The sequence below is a fragment of the Corticium candelabrum genome, chromosome 14 (assembly GCF_963422355.1).
Source record: "Corticium candelabrum chromosome 14, ooCorCand1.1, whole genome shotgun sequence".
Taxonomy (NCBI): Eukaryota; Metazoa; Porifera; class Homoscleromorpha; order Homosclerophorida; family Plakinidae; genus Corticium; species Corticium candelabrum.
Window position 1 is genome coordinate 3,398,632 of NC_085098.1, and position 16,746 is coordinate 3,415,377.

Genomic DNA, 16,746 nt, shown 5'->3' on the forward strand with positions numbered 1-16,746 from the left:
TCTTCACGTGTAGGTGTTTCAGCGCTTCTTCCCGATCCGAAGGTAGCAAAGCTTGGACGTCTGATCGCTGAGGAGCTGCACGGCTCTCGCAAAGATTCTTGTTTCGCTTGATCGGCAAGCGATAAAACGGCATCTACGGCCCCGATCAATAGCTTCTTCGCTTTGTCAAAATCAGACATACTTGCACAAGTGCACATCAGAGACGTGCATTTCAGACTTATCTAGGTATGGCGTGATTTGATCCATTATTCCCATCCCAGTTTGCTGATTAGGGCCATCAACAAACAGTTTAACGTGCCAATTGTATGACCGCATCCGTCGGCAAAGACCACACCTAACCAGCACCTTCTGTGTTGCCTCATCAGCAAACAATTTAACATGCCACTAACATATGGTTGCAAGCGTCGAGGGAGACAACACGAAAACCAGCGTCCTAGCATGTAGCGACATCAACAACAGTTTAACGTGCCAATAGCATGACTGCATCCGTCGGCAAAGACCACACTAACCAGCGCCTAGCGTTTAGCGACATCAACAAACAATTTAGCGTCCAGTAGCATATGGTTGCAAGACACACGAAAACCAGTGCCCAGAGCCTACTAGTAGCGTCTAAACGGCATCAACAAATGACTGCCAAAACCACACGAAAACCAGCGCTGAGCATGTAGAGACATCAGCAAAAAATTTAAATGCCAACATGCCACTCTACTAATTAATTAAGGTTGCATGCGTCGACGAAGACAAGACGAAACCTAGCGCCCTAGACACCGACATTAATTAACAAACAATTGTAACGTGTCAATAGCTTTAGGACTGCAGGCGTCAAAGCACATAAAAATCAACGCCTAGCATATACGTACTAGTGCTGTAACCCCAAGCAGAACCTTCAAAACAGAAACGAAATCAGTAACGTTTATCAACCTAAACGGATGACTACTGGCGGCGACTGTCTAGGGTATTCAGATGTGTGAAACGAGTGTTAGGACGTTCCACTAGCCCACTGCACTCTCTGTTAGCGTTGATTGCACACTTTGAAAATCGATAACTCCCGCATTTTTGGGCTTACAACAACGATGTTGGTATTAGTTGAAACCTTCTTTTAGTTATCTATATAGTAGGAATCATAGAGACAGAAACGTCAGGATAAGGTTTCTGCATATCAAATCTAATTCTATACAGCTATTAAAGATAACGATGTCGCTTTTTCCCAACCAGACGCGCTTGATCACACCACCTGCTGCTGTGAAAGCTTCACCTATCCTCGGCGCTAAAAACACTACTGTCTGTTCGCCATAAGCGTGAACTCGGAAGTGAGTAATGAAGTAGAGGTCACACCAGGTGTGCACATTAGAGCACTAAGAGCTGCTCCAGTTGGACCATGTTATACCAATTATCTTAAATGGTTCCAGTTGCTGATCCGTTGGTCTTACAAGATAATTGGATAATAGCCATTGCTCCACCCGTTTGTGTTTGATAAGCACAAGTACTATCCTTCCGTTTCGTTTGTAGAAAGGGCTTAGATAATTTGATAAACAGAAATGCCAGACCTAGCGGTTTCTAACGATACCGAGATCATCGCGAAAGTCCACTAAACAGCAGAGATATCGATGATTTTCAAAGTTCACACTTATGGGGAACAGACAGTAGGTAGAAAGTGTAGTAGAGTCGCAGACCACTCCTCCTTTCGTTATTGGTCTGTTTTAGCTCTGGTCGTGACATGGCCGTTCAACTTTCAAGTGACCAGACAGAATTACTCGGAGTGGTAGCTGATGTATGCCGTCGGGTGCAGCGACTTGTTACATGCTACGAGGAAGGTAGATGGAGAGTCTGGCACACTAGATTGTCTGGTCTTCCACGTCGACAGACTTCATTGTCTTTTGGTAGCAGTTGACGACGTTTACAACACCAGTAGCAGTGACGTGTTGGAAGGAGTTGGTATGGCTCTAAGTTTTCTGGAAGAGTTGAATCATGGACGGAATGAATCAGGGTATGTGTCTCAAATTCTTTATGAAAATGTCAGAGGACGACCAAGGCTAGAGGTCAAGCAGGACCAGCTGGAGTATCTGTTACACTTGGGATTCAAGTGTCCCAAAATAGGGGAGGTTCTTGGTGTTAGTTTGAGCACCATAAGGCGAAGAATGAGTGAGTTTGGTCTAAGTGTAAGTGCCTTATACTCCTTCATCACAGACCGGGAACTAGATGAACTAGTGTCTCAAATCAAGTGTGAATTTCCAAATTGTGGCTATCGGTTATTGCATGGACATTTGATGTCTCGAGGTCAACGCGTCTCCCAAGCACGTATTAGGGAATCTCTGCACCGAGTAGACCCAGAAGGAGTTGCTGTACGGTGGTCTTCAGCAATTCAGCGATGGAAGTATGCTGTGCTTGCACCATTGTCATTGTGGCATCTTGATGGAAACCACAAATTGATTAGGTATATACATCCATCCATCCATACATACATACATACATACATACATACATACAATTGTTTTGTTTATAAGGGTCCGTAAGGCCCAGGTTGGATACTGCAATCACTATTCTGCAATCTAACACTGCAATGTAACACACACACGTATATACATACATATATACATACATACATATACATACATACATACATACATACATACATATATACTTATATACATATATAATAGCATATATAATTTTCATTATATGTATCCATTTTAAATATTTGGGACACTTTGTAATAGATGGAGACTTGTCATTCATGGTGGAGTAGATGGATACTCAAGACTTCCTGTTTACCTGCACTGTTCAAGTGACAATTGTGCAGACACAGTCTTGAGGCTGTTCCAGGAAGGTGTCACTAAGTATGGCCTGCCATCTCGCATTCGTATTGATAAGGGTGGTGAAAATGTTGATGTTGCTATGTATCTCCTTATGCATCCACTCCGTGGCCCTGGAAGAAGTACAGTTATTGTAGGGAAGAGTGTGCACAATCAAAGGATTGAACGTATGTGGAGAGATGTGTATGAAGGAGTTGTCTATTTCTACCATAGTCTGTTTTATCACCTGGAATCTATTGGTATGCTTGATCCTAGCAATGAACTCGACCTTTTCTGCCTCCACTTTGTTTATATTTCGCGTATTAACTCTCACTTGACATCCTGGCAAAAGGCATGGATTAAACATCCCATGAGATCTGAGCACAACCTTACTCCAGAGCAGCTGTGGACAATGGGTTTGCAAAGAATTGCCACTTCTAATAATCACATTGCAAGTGAAGTCTTTGAGGTAAGGTTTAATTGTTTCTCGTGTATGTCTTGCATGACTTTATGTCAAGGTATTTCCAGGATGGAGATCAGCAATTTGGTATTGACTGGGGAGGACCTGTGTCTCATGAAGACACTTATGAAGTGGTTCACGTGCCTGAGACGCCTACTCCTCTTAGCATTACTGATATAGAAGAACTTCAAGCAACTGTTTCACCTCTGGAACCTAGTATACATTATGGTATAGATTTGTATGAAAGGGCATTACTATTTGTATCTCAGAAAGTTGGTTGTGTAGTTTAAAATGTTGCATATTATTTGTTGTTGCCTGTGTTTTATAAACCAAGATATGAATGTTACAAATGGCACTGTACAATAAATTTTATGACATGCAAACTTGAAGCAGAGATCAACTATACTATGTAAGTAGATGACAAGGGAAATTCTGTTGGGAATAGAAATTAAGTTATGATTGCATATCCAGACATATCCAGACTTATCCAGACATATCTGGACAAAATTTGATAGATTTGTCAATGGACCAGTGAATATACAGATCTTGCCTGTTGGTAGGCAACAAATAAGGTTGGTGTTGTCAGTCAGCAGAAAGATTAACTTAATTAATTAAATAGAAAATATTGTACCATATTCCATGTGTTCGGCATTTTGATAATTGCAATATGTGTGAAGGTCACTTGCTGAATGTCAGTATCCGAAATCAAATTTCATTAATTTGCTTTTGTATTTATATCACAGGAATTACTAGTTGAAGAAGAAATCTGTGATGCCTATTCCTATTTGTGCATATATGTCATAAGCATGCATGCAGTGCAATCAACAACTACAAAAACACCTGCTATTTTTGCTCACAACTTACTACATTACTAGTTGAAGTTTTGCTACAAGTAAGTTGGATGCATGTAGTAGCTAAAAGTTGGCCAGCTACTGTATTTCTCTGAATTATTTGGTCTGGCTATGTGAGACTCGCGCATGGTTACAGGTGAGGTGAGGGGGAATACAGTATCTTATTTGAAAAGTCTGCTCATGCTGACGTTTCTGGTCATGTCTGTGTATGAGCTCACCAGTAGGTTAATTACTGCGTTTTCACTACATCATGTATTAAATGGTACTTAGTATGGATGCTGAACTACCTGTGTCCATTGTGAGAAAAATTCTACAACTGTAGTTTTACATACAAAATGCATGTCATCTATTACAAGTCAACAATTGATAGACCTGGCTCACAATGTCGAGAAGCTATTCTAACAAAACGTCATTATACGTAGGTATCAACTCATGAAATATCAACTGACAAACAGTTTCATCACTAAATGCAGTGTAACTCTTTCTCAAAGTACAGCTATCTAAGTTGTACAGTAGCCATCATTACTGTAGCTATAATTAGTAATAATAGATAACCAGTAGCTATCATTACTGTCATCGCCTCTGCTTTTAGTAGTGCAGGTTTCAGTGATCATGGCTCCTTTGTTCTGGTTAAGGCACGGCCTCGGTTTAGTTCAGGATCGAATTGAGTCAGGTCATGTTCACAGTCTATCGAGGAGCAGATCGACACAGCAACTGATTGTTTTTAAACTTTCAGCCAAAGACTGTCAACTGGCTGGCAACAAATCATTTGGAATAATTGCTAAGAACAAAGCAGAACAACAATTGTGCTTAATTCCACCATTTCTCGTATAGCCATTTGCCTCACCCACGTTGAGTTTGCTATAGTTGTTACACAAATACATCATGTCACTCACAGTCATCAAAGGTATCGTAAGAAATACATATATTCAAGGTAGGTAAATGGTTGTTAGGTTTGATATACATCAATTTAATTAATGTAACAACAGACAACTAACAGAAAAACGTTATGCTTGGATCCCTGTGATTACATTACAGTATTCTCAATCTCACCATCACTCGATCTAAAAGCATGTAATACTAATGAGTGTGTACTGACTGTACAATTTACATGAAATGACACTGCCAATGAGTGCCAGCAGTTACACACACACACACACACACACACACACACACACACACACACACACACACACACACACACACACACACACACACACACACACACACACACACACACACACACACACACACACACACACTGTTGACTTACTGCCAGACAACAATTTTGATAGAGGTTACAATACTAATCAAATAGATGGATCTTATTTGCAATGCTACAATTTACCATACATCTCATTCAACATATTTTAGAGGGCAGTTCGTAATCATTGTGTATCTAACAATCCAGATTCATCAGGAAGAAAGTGGGTGGAGTGAGTCCAACAGTCCAGTATGTAGTTCTCATCTTGCCATCTCATTGAACACATGTGTAGTAACGACAGTTGCACAGAACAAGTGTGATATTAATTTATAATAATTACGTACCTTGTGCCGGAAGGTGCGTGACCATTTCGTCCATTCCATTTTCAATTCCCGGCAACAATTGAATATTGAATTAGAAATTGAAATTGCCTGCAAGTTGCTTGCAATTTCAATATTTAATTCTATTAAAAATTAAAAATTGATTGATCGACGGACTATAATCATTTGCGGATTAAAATGAATATTGAAAACACATTTAATTTTTAACCAATTTTCTTTTTCAATGCAATTGAATATTGAAATTGCAAGCACGTTAGTTCAATTTTCAATATTAAATTCAATATTCAATTTAATTTAAAAATTAAATATTAAATTTTGAATTTGCGTGGCCAATTCGTCCATTCCATTTTTAATTTTTGAGACAAATTGAAAATTGAATGTCAAATTAAAAATTGACTGGCGTTGCTTGCTCTTACAATATTCCATTACATTGAAAATAGAACTTGATTGAAGACCAATTGTCATTTCAATATTCGTTTACTTTGCAAATAGATTCAATCTTTCCATCCGTCCAATTTTCGTAAATTATGAATATTAGAATAGAGCCTCCGATGCAATTTTCTTTCTCCGTACTAAATGTAAATAGAAAGTTACCCGCAGCTGCTAGCGCGAGCGATATCTCATAAACGGCATAATGACACCGCGCGGGCGGTCGCCGGTGACTTCAATATTCAATTCTATTGAAAAAACGAAAGTTGCGTCTAGCTTAGCCACGCCTCTGGCACGCATGCAATGTAATGCAATTAAGAGATTCATGACAAAGCCTCGACAGGCACGCGACCGACCTCTCACACCAAGTCGGTAAGCACTTGCACCTGGCTCTCGTCAACCGTCACGCTCAATCGTGAGACATTCCTTGCGGCGATGAGCGAGGGAAGCCCGTGGCATGGAGGCACGCGTCTAGGGCATCTATAATCAACGAGATCAACGTCTAGTCTACATTGGAAAGTTTCCAGGACTTTGGGGACTTAGCGAACGATCTGTTCGACGTTTCTGTACAGACAGAGCCCTAGGTCGACGTTGTTCTCTGACTAAAGAGGAACAAGAACGCTGCGTGTCTGACGCCGTGAGCGAGGTGAGCACTAGCTATATATCTCTAGGTAGCTGGCTGCATGCTCATTATAGTTAGATTAGGTCATGATTTGCTCATGATCACTTTAGCTGTGTCATGGCTTATAATTCCTGTATGTATATTTATATTGACTTTGACAGGTCGGACCATCTTGCATCTTCAGATTGTCAAAAAGTAAGAAGGCAACGGCCACACAATGTAAGTCAAAGTCTAAGATTTCTTGTAGTTGCAGGCAGTCACCAGTAAATTTTTGATTTTTTGCTGTGACTTTTACAAAATAATATCACTATACATATTTTAACTGCTAATACGGTCTTGTTTCAACAGCATTCTACGTCAAAATTGTAACATGGTAGCACCTAAATATTATATACTCATGATCAGTTATAACTCTTGATCACAGACTGTCATCGCTCTAGTTTGTCTTCTTTAGTCTTTTTAACTTTTCTTTGGAATGAAAGCTTGCATATGTCCATTTAATATATATATATATATATATATATATATATATATATATATATATTAATCTCATTGCATATTCTTTGGGAACAACTGTCTATTATTTATATCAATATGTTCATTATGTTAGAAACTGCAGAGAAGATCTTCAGCTTTAGAGATGTCCACAACTTTGAACGACGAACAAAAGAAGACGTACGCTAGTGCCACGAAACTGGAATTGATGTCGTCAGAAGTCTCTGAAAATAGCAGTGATAAAGAGCCACCCTCTGAGGGAGCCTCCACTGCTGGACGTTCACAACTCCTGATCCCACCTCTTCTGTGGAGAGCCATTGAAGCAACAAGGTGTTTGAGTTTTTGGACAGAAAGTACGCCAGAAGGCAGACTCAGAGAGGAACGGTACCAAGAGTAAACGGATCGAGCTCCATCTACCAGAACACGTCCGGGAATGACATTGTACCAGAGTTGGCTCTAGAAGACTTCTGCTAATTACAATACGTTTGATTTTAATACATGTAAAAGAACATGGATATATAGAGCTAGATCATTCAAATTTGCTGTTAACGTTGTTGTCCATCGCCAAAGTTTGTTGAACTAGAGAAATAAATCACATGACAATTAATGTGAATCACCTGGTTTGTGTGTCTTAGGACTACCTATAGCTCATATTTGTAAAAATCTGTATCTGGTATTTAGGACTCCAAATGTGTGCCTAAATGTAATCCTAAAACCCGTATTCGATCTATATAGGCCGTCCTAAATGTGTTCTATACATCATATTAGGATCGGTCTAAATATGTCTAAATATGATTAAAGGTGGTATTCAGTAAAACATTTAGAATAGGTTTAGACCATGCTATATTTAAGCTTTCATGCAGTGCATGCATGATCGAGTGTCCGTCTTAATTCTCTGGATCGTCGTACGTTGGTAGCGTCTTCACACTTCATACCTATGGGGCGTGACGGTCGCATGACAATGACATCTACGTATGAACAAGTCTACAAAGATTTGTTGTGTCCAAATTACAGACCAATTAACAGTCCTGTAAAGGCTTTCTCATAAGCACCAAGTGTTTATACCCGCCAATTTTAAACACTTGCTGTGTCCACTGTGGACCCGGGCCCGGTACACACGGGGAAGTCCCTAGGTAGTCTTAAGACACACAAACCAGGTGATTCACATTAATTGTCATGTGATTTATTTCTCTAGTTCAACAAACTTTGGCGATGGACAACAATGTTAACAGCAAATTTGAATGATCTAGCTCTATATATCCATGTTCTTTGACATGTATTAAAATCAAACGTATTGTAATTAGCAGAAGTCTTCTAGAGCCCACTCTGGTACAATGTCATTCCCGGACGTGTTCCGGTAGATGGAGCTCGATCCGTTTACTCTTGGTACCGTTCCTCTCTGAGTCTGCCTTCTGGCGTACTTTCTGTCCAAAAACTCAAACACCTTTGTTGCTTCAATGGCTCTCCACGGAAGAGGTGGGATCAGGAGTTGTGAACGTCCAGCAGTGGAGGCACCCTCAGAGGGTGGCTCGTTATCACTGCTATTTTCAGAGACTTCTGACGACATCAATTCCAGTTTCGTGGCACTAGCGTACGTCTTCTTTTGTTCGTCGTTCAAAGTTGTGGACATCTCTAGAGCTGAAGATCTTCTCTGCAGTTCCTAACATAATGAACATATTGATATAAATAATAGACAGTCGTTCCCAAAAGATATGCAATGAGATTAATATATGCAAGCTTTCATTACAGAGAAAAGTTAAAAGACTAAAGAAGACAAACTAGAGCCATGACATTCTGTGATCAAGAGTTATAACTGATCATGAGTATATAATATTTAGGTGCCACCATGTTACAATATTGACGTAAAATGCTATTGAAACAAGACCGTATTAGCAGTTAAAATATGTATAGTGATATTATTTTGTAAAAGTCAAAGAAAAAAATCAAAAATTTACTGGTGACCGCCTGCAAGTACAAGAAATCTTAGACTTTGACTTGCATTGTGTAGCCGTTGCCTTCTTCTTGCTTTTTGACAATCTGAAGATGCAAGACGGTCCGACCTGTCAAAGTCAATATAAATATACATACAGGAATTATAGGCCATGCACAGTATACATGCAGTGTACAATCATGACCTAGCTATAGTGATCATGAGCAAATCATGACCTAATCTAACTATAATGAGCATGCAGCCAGCTACCTAGAGATATATAGCTAGTGCTCACCTCGCTTACGGCGTCAGACACGCAGCGTTCTAGTTCCTCTTTAGTCAGAGAACAACGTCGACTTATGCCTCTGTCTGTACAGAAACGTCGAACAGATCGTTCGCGGAGTCCCCGAAGTCCTGGAAACATCGTCTGTAATTCTTCACTGATGACAGTATGACTATTACCCTCTTCGACTCCCTTCCGAACAAAATCTTCGTCGACTTCGTCCATGGAGATCGAGAGTGGAGACAATGCACGACCTGCCGTTGTACCGTGAGATGATAGATACCAGCTGGAGCTTCCCTGTCAGATCTTTAGAGGCGTGGTCTAGATGATCCACACAAATGTCCTCTAGCTAGATAGTTGCTTGGAGTCTTTCCAAATCGACTAGACGTCAACTTTCCAGTGTAGGTTAGACGTTGATCTCGTTGATTATAGATGCCCTAGACGCGTGCCTCCATGCAACGAGCTTCCCTCGCTCATCGCCGCAAAGAATGTCTCCCGCCTGAGCGTGACGGTTGACGAGAGCCAGGTGCAAGTGCTTACCGACTTGTTGTGAGAGGTCGGTCGCGTGCCTGTCGAGGCTTTCTCATGAATCTCTTCATGCAATGCATTACATTGCATGCGTGCCAGAGGCGTGGCTGGGCGTGGCTAAGCTAGACGCAACTTTCGTCTTTCAATAGAATTGAATATTGAAGTCACCGGCGACCGCCCGCGCGGTGTCGTTTATGAGATATGGCTCGCGCTAGCAGCTGCGGGTAACTTTCTATTTACATTTAGTACGGAGAAAGAAAATTGCATCGGAGGCTCTATTCTAATATTCATAATTTACGAAAATTGGACGGATGGAAAGATTGAATCTATTTGCAAAGTAAACGAATATTGAAATGACAATTGGTCTTCAATCAAGTTCTATTTTCAATGTAATGGAATATTGTAAGAGCAAGCAACGCCAGTCAATTTTTAATTTGACATTCAATTTTCAATTTGTCTCAAAAATTAAAAATGGAATGGACGAATTGGCCAAGCAAATTCAAAATTTAATATTTAATTTTTAAATTAAATTAAATATTAAATTTAATATTGAAAATTGAACTAACGTGCTTGCAATTTCAATATTCAATTGCATTGAAAAAGAAAATTGGTTAAAAATTAAATGTGTTTTCAATATTCATTTTAATCCGCAAATGATTATAGTCCGTCAATCAATCAATTTTTAATTTTTAATAGAATTAAATATTGAAATTGCAAGCAACTTGTAGGCAATTTTCAATTTCTAATTCAATATTCAATTGCTGCCGGGAATTGAAAATGGAATGGACGAAATGGTCACGCACCAAATACAGTACAAATCTGTGTTCACACTGGACTGGGTTTGATTACCTGGTTTTGTCAACCTAGCACGCTATTGTGATCCGTTGTTTGAGTAGGAATCTCTAGACATGGCGTCTGACAACAGAGCTAGAATCCTCCGCATGACAAACGACACAACAGTTCGGTACTCTGTGCTAGCACTGCGATAGCGACGAAAACGACGTCATCTGTCATCTTGCACGCGCGAGATTCTTGCTGTTGACGCCCTGTTTCTAGCAGCATCCACCACAGTAAGACGATGATTTCCACTGCTACTCTCGTAGCTATGCGCTAGACAGACTGCTACTCTGGTTACTAGGCGCTAAACAGCTAGGAATGTTGTGATAGCTCCAAACGAGACCCAAGTAATCGCAAACCTACCCCAACCTTTGCAAGTACTGTTTGCAAACCCAGCGCAAACCAGCATTGCGTGGGGCAGGTGCAGCGTTTAACACTAACTTAATTATGATAAGCTCAAACCAGGCTCGCAAGCCATAGTGTGAACACACCTAGTGACGCTAGGATAATTGGAAAGTGGAATGGCCGAAAGATGCAGGGATTCAACAAGAGTACAGCGATGATCTGAGAAACCGCACTAGCACAGAGTTCGTGCTTGCGATCATGTTATGCTAATAGGGAAAAACTTTCGATCATTCCATGCATAGTTGGACAAGGTCATAATCTTTGCGATTCTAGAGATCATACCAAATTGAACGAGAACAGGAGGTCAGAGTTCAAGTACGCAATAAACGCGCAAAACGGTGCCTTTGTACACAATCATTACATGCACCCGGCCGCCTAGATAAGCTCGGTGCGTACTGCACTGGAATTATTGCTCATTGAGAAGACATCAGTGCAACATGCTTGCAACTGTGAGTGCTTTCCAAGGTATATTCCTTATTGTCCTCTCTGTGTTTGCACCTCAGAAGGGAGAAGCTTGTGATTCATCGGCATGCTGTTGCGTTGACAGCGCTACTGTCACGCAGTCGGGCAACGCACTCTCAGTACAGGTCAGGCAGTCTGGTGCCGCATCCTGCCCTTCAACAGCGACGGTGTCCTGTACTGTTCGCAGCAAGACGGTGTGTACGGATAGGGATGACGATCCCTCTTTTGCTGTTTACAAAAGCGGCAAGATTGCCTACGTTATCAGAGACCTCGACAACGACGCCTGTGACGGTCGATTAAGCTGTCAGTCGGGAGCATGCGACTCTGTCTCTTTGGGTTGGGCGGGAGAGTACACGAAAACGACACAAACCCCAACCACGAATCTTCGCTGCGATCCAACGCAATGCTGTTGTGCGAAATCAGCCTCTGCGACTAGCAGCGGCTCGGATGTCACGCTAACTGTTACTCCGACAACAGGCGCCACTGGATGTCCGAACGGTAACAGCGATTTCGACGTAGCCTGCAAGGTACAAGGTGATCTGTACATGACTTGTGGCGATATTAACAGCGGTTATCTAATAAGAAAAGAGAACGCTAACAAAGCTAAACACTACGTGTTTCACCACAACGCCGCCTGCAACGCCGCGTACGAGTGCACAGCGTCAAGCTGCATGATTTCCGGAGACTTTGACGGACAGTACACATCTATAGATAATACACATGTCGCAACTACGAACGCACCAAAGGCTACTGCAGCACCAAACAAGGCTACTGCAGCACCAAACAAGGCTACTGCAGCACCAAACAAGGCTACTGCAGCACCAAACAAGGCTACTGCTGCACCAAACAAGGCTAGTGCAGCTCCGAAGAACACCAAAAGCTCTGTAACGGCAAAACCGACCCAAGGAAAGAACAACAACAGCGGAAGCGGTGTTGGCCTCGACACTGCGTCTGTAGTTGTTATCACAGCCGGTATTCTCTTATGTGTTGTGTGGTGATGGTTTACTCACTAGACATGTATTGGCAAGAACAGATGAGTAGTTTGTAATTGCATGAATGGTTGTTGGCCAGTGCATGAGTCCTCTAGTTGCTTGCTACATGCACATCTAATTAGAAAGCTGTCATTTTCGTTGCAAGTCTTGCTTACTGATTCAGTTACGTTTATGATTAGTATTATGCTTTTCATGCACAGCACATTTTGCTGTGTCTAGACAAATATATCATAATAAAATATTACAATTTGATCTGACCGTGTCCAACTATCCTCTCAACATGTTGAACAGATGGGCTGAGTGGAAAACGCGAATCCACGGATCAACGCGATTCCACGTCCAATGTAAATTTGGGCATCTCGGATTTAGACTGCCCCGCTACTGTCTTCGCTTTCTGCTACGATTATCTTTCGTTTATTAGCTATTACGCATGTAAACTACAGTTGCACCTTTATAGATATAAGCTTAGTTAGCAGTAGAGCTTAGTAGCACCGTACCTTATTGTTGTAGCCATTACTAGTTGCTTCATTTTTTCTGTCAGCACTCCAACTCACAAACCGGTGTGCCAGCGGATTTGTTTCGGCTGATCAAATGCGCAAGCGCAGTAACTAAAAGGTGTGCACTACGCTTGCGCACATGTTGTCCCTCGGATCTCCAGACGCTGTTTTATGTTGTCTTCTTCCGCGGATTTGTTCCGGGGCGGGGTAGAATTGCCGACACCTAGAAATTGTTTAGCGCATGCGTGTTACCTGTCACACTTTTATTTTTGTTCCTTTGGCCATGTTATAGCTTGTACAGGCTTCAGGGGCTTCTTTGTAGTTTACGCAACCTGCAGCTGTGAACTGTCGCGATCGGTGGCTTGTACTCTCTGATCACTAGATAATTAATTCACTAGATAATTATCTAGTGTGAATAGACGTACGACAGGCTACGACAGTGAAAGGTATGGAATGGGTATCTAGACATGTTTTGACGCTTTTGAAGAATCAAATGTGTAGACCTATAGTAATAGTTCGGTATTTGTGGTTTACCGCATGCAGTGATGTCGAATAGAAATTCGTTTGTAATCTTCTACTTGTGTTGTAGGGTATAATATACTGTTGTAGCAGTTAGTTTAAATCTGCATGTGCATAAAATTCCTTGTGTGTACCTTTATGCTGTAATTAATTAATTAATTGACAATCTAATGCAGTTGAGTAAATGGATATACAATTGTCTAATTAGTTGATTATTTGAAAGTTTATGTGTTATTGTTAAATCTACATACTAACCCAGGTTACTGAGGTACATTACTGAACTGAGTGTTTAATTATGTTGGGCATATGTGAGCTGCTGGCATGAGCTGTTTGATGCAATAATGCAGTGGAGTTGATAGATTTTGAGATAAATATAATTTGGTGTTCTGATGATGATAATAATTGTAATTTTCTTTTTAAATTGGTTATAGTATGGTTGGCTTATTCGTAGTATGACATCAATTAAGTTGTTGTGTTCTTTTGGTTTGTCATGTTTAACAACAACAACAACAACAACAATAATAATATAATAATAATAATAATAATAGTTCAAACCCCAGTGACAATAGTAAATTATGAAACTTGTCTGTCTTTCTCTCTCATGTTTCTCTAGCTTTATTCATGAGGCTATGACTCGTTTCAGTCGTTGGGGAGTTTCTGTGGTCTGGTGAACGGTCCGTTGACGATGACGTTCAATGCTTTCCTGGTGGTCGTTGATATCCACTAGGCATGCTATCCACGAGTTTGCGGTCACCGTAATGCCTGCAATCTACATTGAATTGGCTAGTCATTGATCGCCGTATGGACTGCACCGAAACATGTACCCCGCTGGGCTCACCTGCCGGGTTGGTGGGCGCCCAGATGGGGTAAAGACCCCACTTGCCCATTATGGAGGGGCATAGCGACACATTAATAGTACCGGCATCATTCTGATAGGCTTTTGGAGACGGATGACATTACTATGATGTGGAATACCACCATCCCCACTGCGAGGAAGATCAAAGCCAATCGTCCAGACATCTGTCTCAGAAATAAGAAGACAAACACTTGTCGTCTTATTGATATCAGCTGTCCTGCTGATGGCAACATTGGCAAGAAACATGCTGAGAAGTTGGCGAAGTACAGCGACTTGCGAGTGGAGATAAGCCGCATGTGGCATTGTCGAACACTAGTGGTTCCGGTGGTCTTGGGAGTTTTGGGCACAGTGCACGCAGGTATTGCACGGTGGCTGGACATTATTCCAGGTCATCACAACCTGTAGCACTTACAGAAAACAGTGCTTCTGGGATCTACTCGGATCCTTTGTAAAGTCATGTCTTCTTTCTAGACAGCCGTGATGGTCTAAGTACTTCTGAAGCAGGGTTTGCTTCTGGTACTTGTAATAGACTTTACCAACCAGACTGATCTGGTTGAGTACGACAATAATAATAACGTTTTGCTTGTTTTCCTGATCGGTACAAGAGTATTGGATGCATTACGACCGCGTTACCTGCTGTTTTGGCTAGTGCAGGTTCCTGCAAGAAAAATTAAGGGTGTGGTCAAGAAATCACAAGACATTTGTTTCGTTCAATATACGTATTGTTTTAGGCAATGGTTACAAGGAGAGTCTATTTGCTTGCTGTAGAAAGTGCATACAGAAGCAAACTGTCGTCTGTTCATCTTTGCGCATGCCGCAGGGTGTTTACACCTCAAGATCTTGAAAGATCCTGGAAGACCACCGCAGCTGCCAAGATCTTGGTTTGATTTTGTAGTATATGTAGACGGTAGAAGGTAGTTTTAGTTTGTATTCTTGTACTGACTTATTTCTAGGTTTTTTGTGATTTAGCTCACTTGGTTGACACAAGTTGTTCCGCAATTTCGTGCCACATAGAACCCAAGATCTCTGTCAACTTTACTGAAATGTTGGTTGGGCATGTGTGAAGATGTTAATTAATGAAATCTAACTGTATGACATGATTTTTTGACTTGTTCTAGTTACTCTTGAGTTAACAGATGCCATCAAGAAATGCTCAAGGTCTAAGAACAGCAAGATATTCCAAGTTCTTACCAAGAGTGTATACAAGCATTGATTTATACTTTTCAACTGTAACAGCTATGGCCTGTATATTCTACCTATGTGTAGTGAAGACAAATGTATGATGTATAGACTTACATGCTGTTGCTCATGTAGATAGTCTGGCATTTTTACTGTTCTAAAAATTTTATAGCACGTATATATTGCAGCTAGATACTACTAGTGAAGTTGTAGCGTTAAATTATTAATATCAAGTATCCTACCTTTTAAAACTATAACGGTCTGTGGAAGTTTGCATGAAGAGTTATTTCTTGTATACACACATTTGCAGAAGTGGTGGTTAGATATTTGCATAATGATACTCAATTTAATTAATTAAACAATTTTTACCAGCAACAGAAATATTATTGAAACTATGTAGTACTTCTATATATGTTGCTGGTATAAATTATTGCTTGTGAAGGCTTCGAATTTATTGGCATTTTGCAACCAATTGCAACTAATTATATTAAATAAAGAGATAAATATGAATAATTGAAACTATTTCAAAAGATTAACAGTGAGATCAGTGAAGTTTGTATGTGCTGTTTACTCCAGAAAGTGAATGGTTGGAGAAGTAGTGATCAGATGTGCCCATACTTATCGGCCAATTACAAATACAAACAGTCGGAGCTGGTATTACAAGAAGATTCAATTCTTTTCAAACTTAATTAATATTTTTGTAGAACAACTGATATCATCAATAGAAAACAATTTGAATCAGATCGAAGCACCTTGATTAAGTGCCATCCCTGCCAGCCACTTGAAACATTGTAATTCATTAGCACTTTGCAGCTAAAGTAATATGCAAATAACTATTATAGATGAAGATATTAATATTAATTATTGAAGCTCTTTCAAAAGATTAACACGGCCAGTAGAAGTTTGTATGTGCAGTTTACTCCATAAGCTGCACATTTGTAGAAAGTAGTGATCAGATATGTCCATACTTATAGGTCGATTCCAAATAATCGGAGCTCTAATATTACATGAAGATAACATTCAATTCCTTTCAAACTTAATATGTGTGTAGAAAACTCATATCG

The 16,746-nt window shown here is 40.5% G+C and overlaps 5 protein-coding genes and 2 long non-coding RNA genes across 10 annotated transcripts in view; 4 read left to right on the top strand and 3 right to left on the bottom strand.

Annotated features, from left to right (window-relative positions):
• LOC134190287 (uncharacterized) overlaps positions 1-299 on the bottom strand; it is an 822-nt gene extending 523 nt beyond the window's left edge. The window contains exon 1 of the mRNA XM_062658741.1: positions 1-299. This exon is cut by the window's left edge and continues 523 nt beyond it. Within this exon, the coding sequence (XP_062514725.1) occupies positions 1-197 (197 nt within the window). The 5' untranslated portion in view covers positions 198-299.
• Positions 300-1,678: 1,379 nt separating this feature from the next.
• On the top strand, positions 1,679-3,626 carry LOC134189884 (uncharacterized). 2 transcript variants are annotated; one of them, XM_062658277.1, is made up of 3 exons: positions 1,679-2,434; positions 2,718-3,261; positions 3,311-3,496. In XM_062658277.1, exons 1-3 carry the CDS (start codon positions 1,770-1,772, stop codon positions 3,344-3,346), a joined length of 1,245 nt encoding a protein of 414 aa, XP_062514261.1. In that variant the 5' UTR covers positions 1,679-1,769; the 3' UTR covers positions 3,347-3,496. The 2 variants fall into 2 exon arrangements, with proteins under 2 accessions (XP_062514261.1, XP_062514260.1); XM_062658276.1 differs by having other exon boundaries at positions 1,686-2,434; positions 3,321-3,626.
• Positions 3,627-4,616: 990 nt separating this feature from the next.
• Positions 4,617-5,653, bottom strand: LOC134189925 (uncharacterized). Its single transcript, XR_009971557.1, has 2 exons — positions 4,951-5,653; positions 4,617-4,884 (listed from the first exon to the last, which is right to left on the bottom strand). It is a non-coding gene; the product is annotated as an uncharacterized LOC134189925 (long non-coding RNA).
• Positions 5,654-6,516: 863 nt separating this feature from the next.
• Positions 6,517-7,781, top strand: LOC134190216 (uncharacterized). 2 transcript variants are annotated; one of them, XR_009971612.1, is made up of 3 exons: positions 6,517-6,723; positions 6,861-6,918; positions 7,310-7,781. XR_009971612.1 is itself a non-coding variant. In XM_062658654.1 (2 exons), the coding sequence occupies exons 1-2, from the start codon at positions 6,817-6,819 to the stop codon at positions 7,589-7,591; spliced, it is 384 nt and encodes a 127-aa protein (XP_062514638.1). In that variant the 5' UTR covers positions 6,789-6,816; the 3' UTR covers positions 7,592-7,781. The 2 variants fall into 2 exon arrangements, 1 of the variants encoding a protein (XP_062514638.1); XM_062658654.1 differs by lacking the exon at positions 6,517-6,723 and having other exon boundaries at positions 6,789-6,918.
• A 580-nt stretch (positions 7,782-8,361) lies between these two features.
• Positions 8,362-9,984, bottom strand: LOC134190150 (uncharacterized). Its single transcript, XM_062658579.1, has 2 exons — positions 9,420-9,984; positions 8,362-9,254 (listed from the first exon to the last, which is right to left on the bottom strand). Exons 1-2 carry the CDS (start codon positions 9,630-9,632, stop codon positions 9,138-9,140), a joined length of 330 nt encoding a protein of 109 aa, XP_062514563.1. The 5' UTR covers positions 9,633-9,984; the 3' UTR covers positions 8,362-9,137.
• A 1,625-nt stretch (positions 9,985-11,609) lies between these two features.
• On the top strand, positions 11,610-12,825 carry LOC134190177 (uncharacterized). Its single transcript, XM_062658612.1, has one exon. The coding sequence runs from the start codon at positions 11,615-11,617 to the stop codon at positions 12,635-12,637; it is 1,023 nt and encodes a 340-aa protein (XP_062514596.1). The 5' UTR covers positions 11,610-11,614; the 3' UTR covers positions 12,638-12,825.
• A 1,794-nt stretch (positions 12,826-14,619) lies between these two features.
• On the top strand, positions 14,620-15,929 carry LOC134189981 (uncharacterized). 2 transcript variants are annotated; one of them, XR_009971560.1, is made up of 4 exons: positions 14,620-14,861; positions 14,975-15,179; positions 15,235-15,548; positions 15,622-15,929. It is a non-coding gene; the product is annotated as an uncharacterized LOC134189981 (long non-coding RNA). The 2 variants fall into 2 exon arrangements; XR_009971559.1 differs by having other exon boundaries at positions 14,975-15,548.
• Positions 15,930-16,746: the final 817 nt, after the last annotated feature.

What these genes read in the sequence shown, in the direction of transcription:
- LOC134189884 (XM_062658276.1), top strand. Translation starts at nt 1,770, where the DNA reads ATGTATGCCGTCGGGTGCAGCGACTTGTTACATGCTACGAGGAAGGTA. An exon ending in GGAAACCACAAATTGATTAG is followed by an intron (nt 2,435 to 2,717) that starts GTATATACATCC and finishes ACTTTGTAATAG; the next exon opens with ATGGAGACTTGTCATTCATG. An exon ending in TTGCAAGTGAAGTCTTTGAG is followed by an intron (nt 3,262 to 3,320) that starts GTAAGGTTTAAT and finishes AGGTATTTCCAG; the next exon opens with GATGGAGATCAGCAATTTGG.
- LOC134190216 (XM_062658654.1), top strand. Translation starts at nt 6,817, where the DNA reads ATGGCTTATAATTCCTGTATGTATATTTATATTGACTTTGACAGGTCG. An exon ending in GAAGGCAACGGCCACACAAT is followed by an intron (nt 6,919 to 7,309) that starts GTAAGTCAAAGT and finishes TCATTATGTTAG; the next exon opens with AAACTGCAGAGAAGATCTTC.
- LOC134190150 (XM_062658579.1), bottom strand. Translation starts at nt 9,632, where the DNA reads ATGGACGAAGTCGACGAAGATTTTGTTCGGAAGGGAGTCGAAGAGGGT. An exon ending in TGTCTGACGCCGTAAGCGAG is followed by an intron (nt 9,255 to 9,419) that starts GTGAGCACTAGC and finishes TGACTTTGACAG; the next exon opens with GTCGGACCGTCTTGCATCTT.
- LOC134190177 (XM_062658612.1), top strand. Translation starts at nt 11,615, where the DNA reads ATGCTTGCAACTGTGAGTGCTTTCCAAGGTATATTCCTTATTGTCCTC.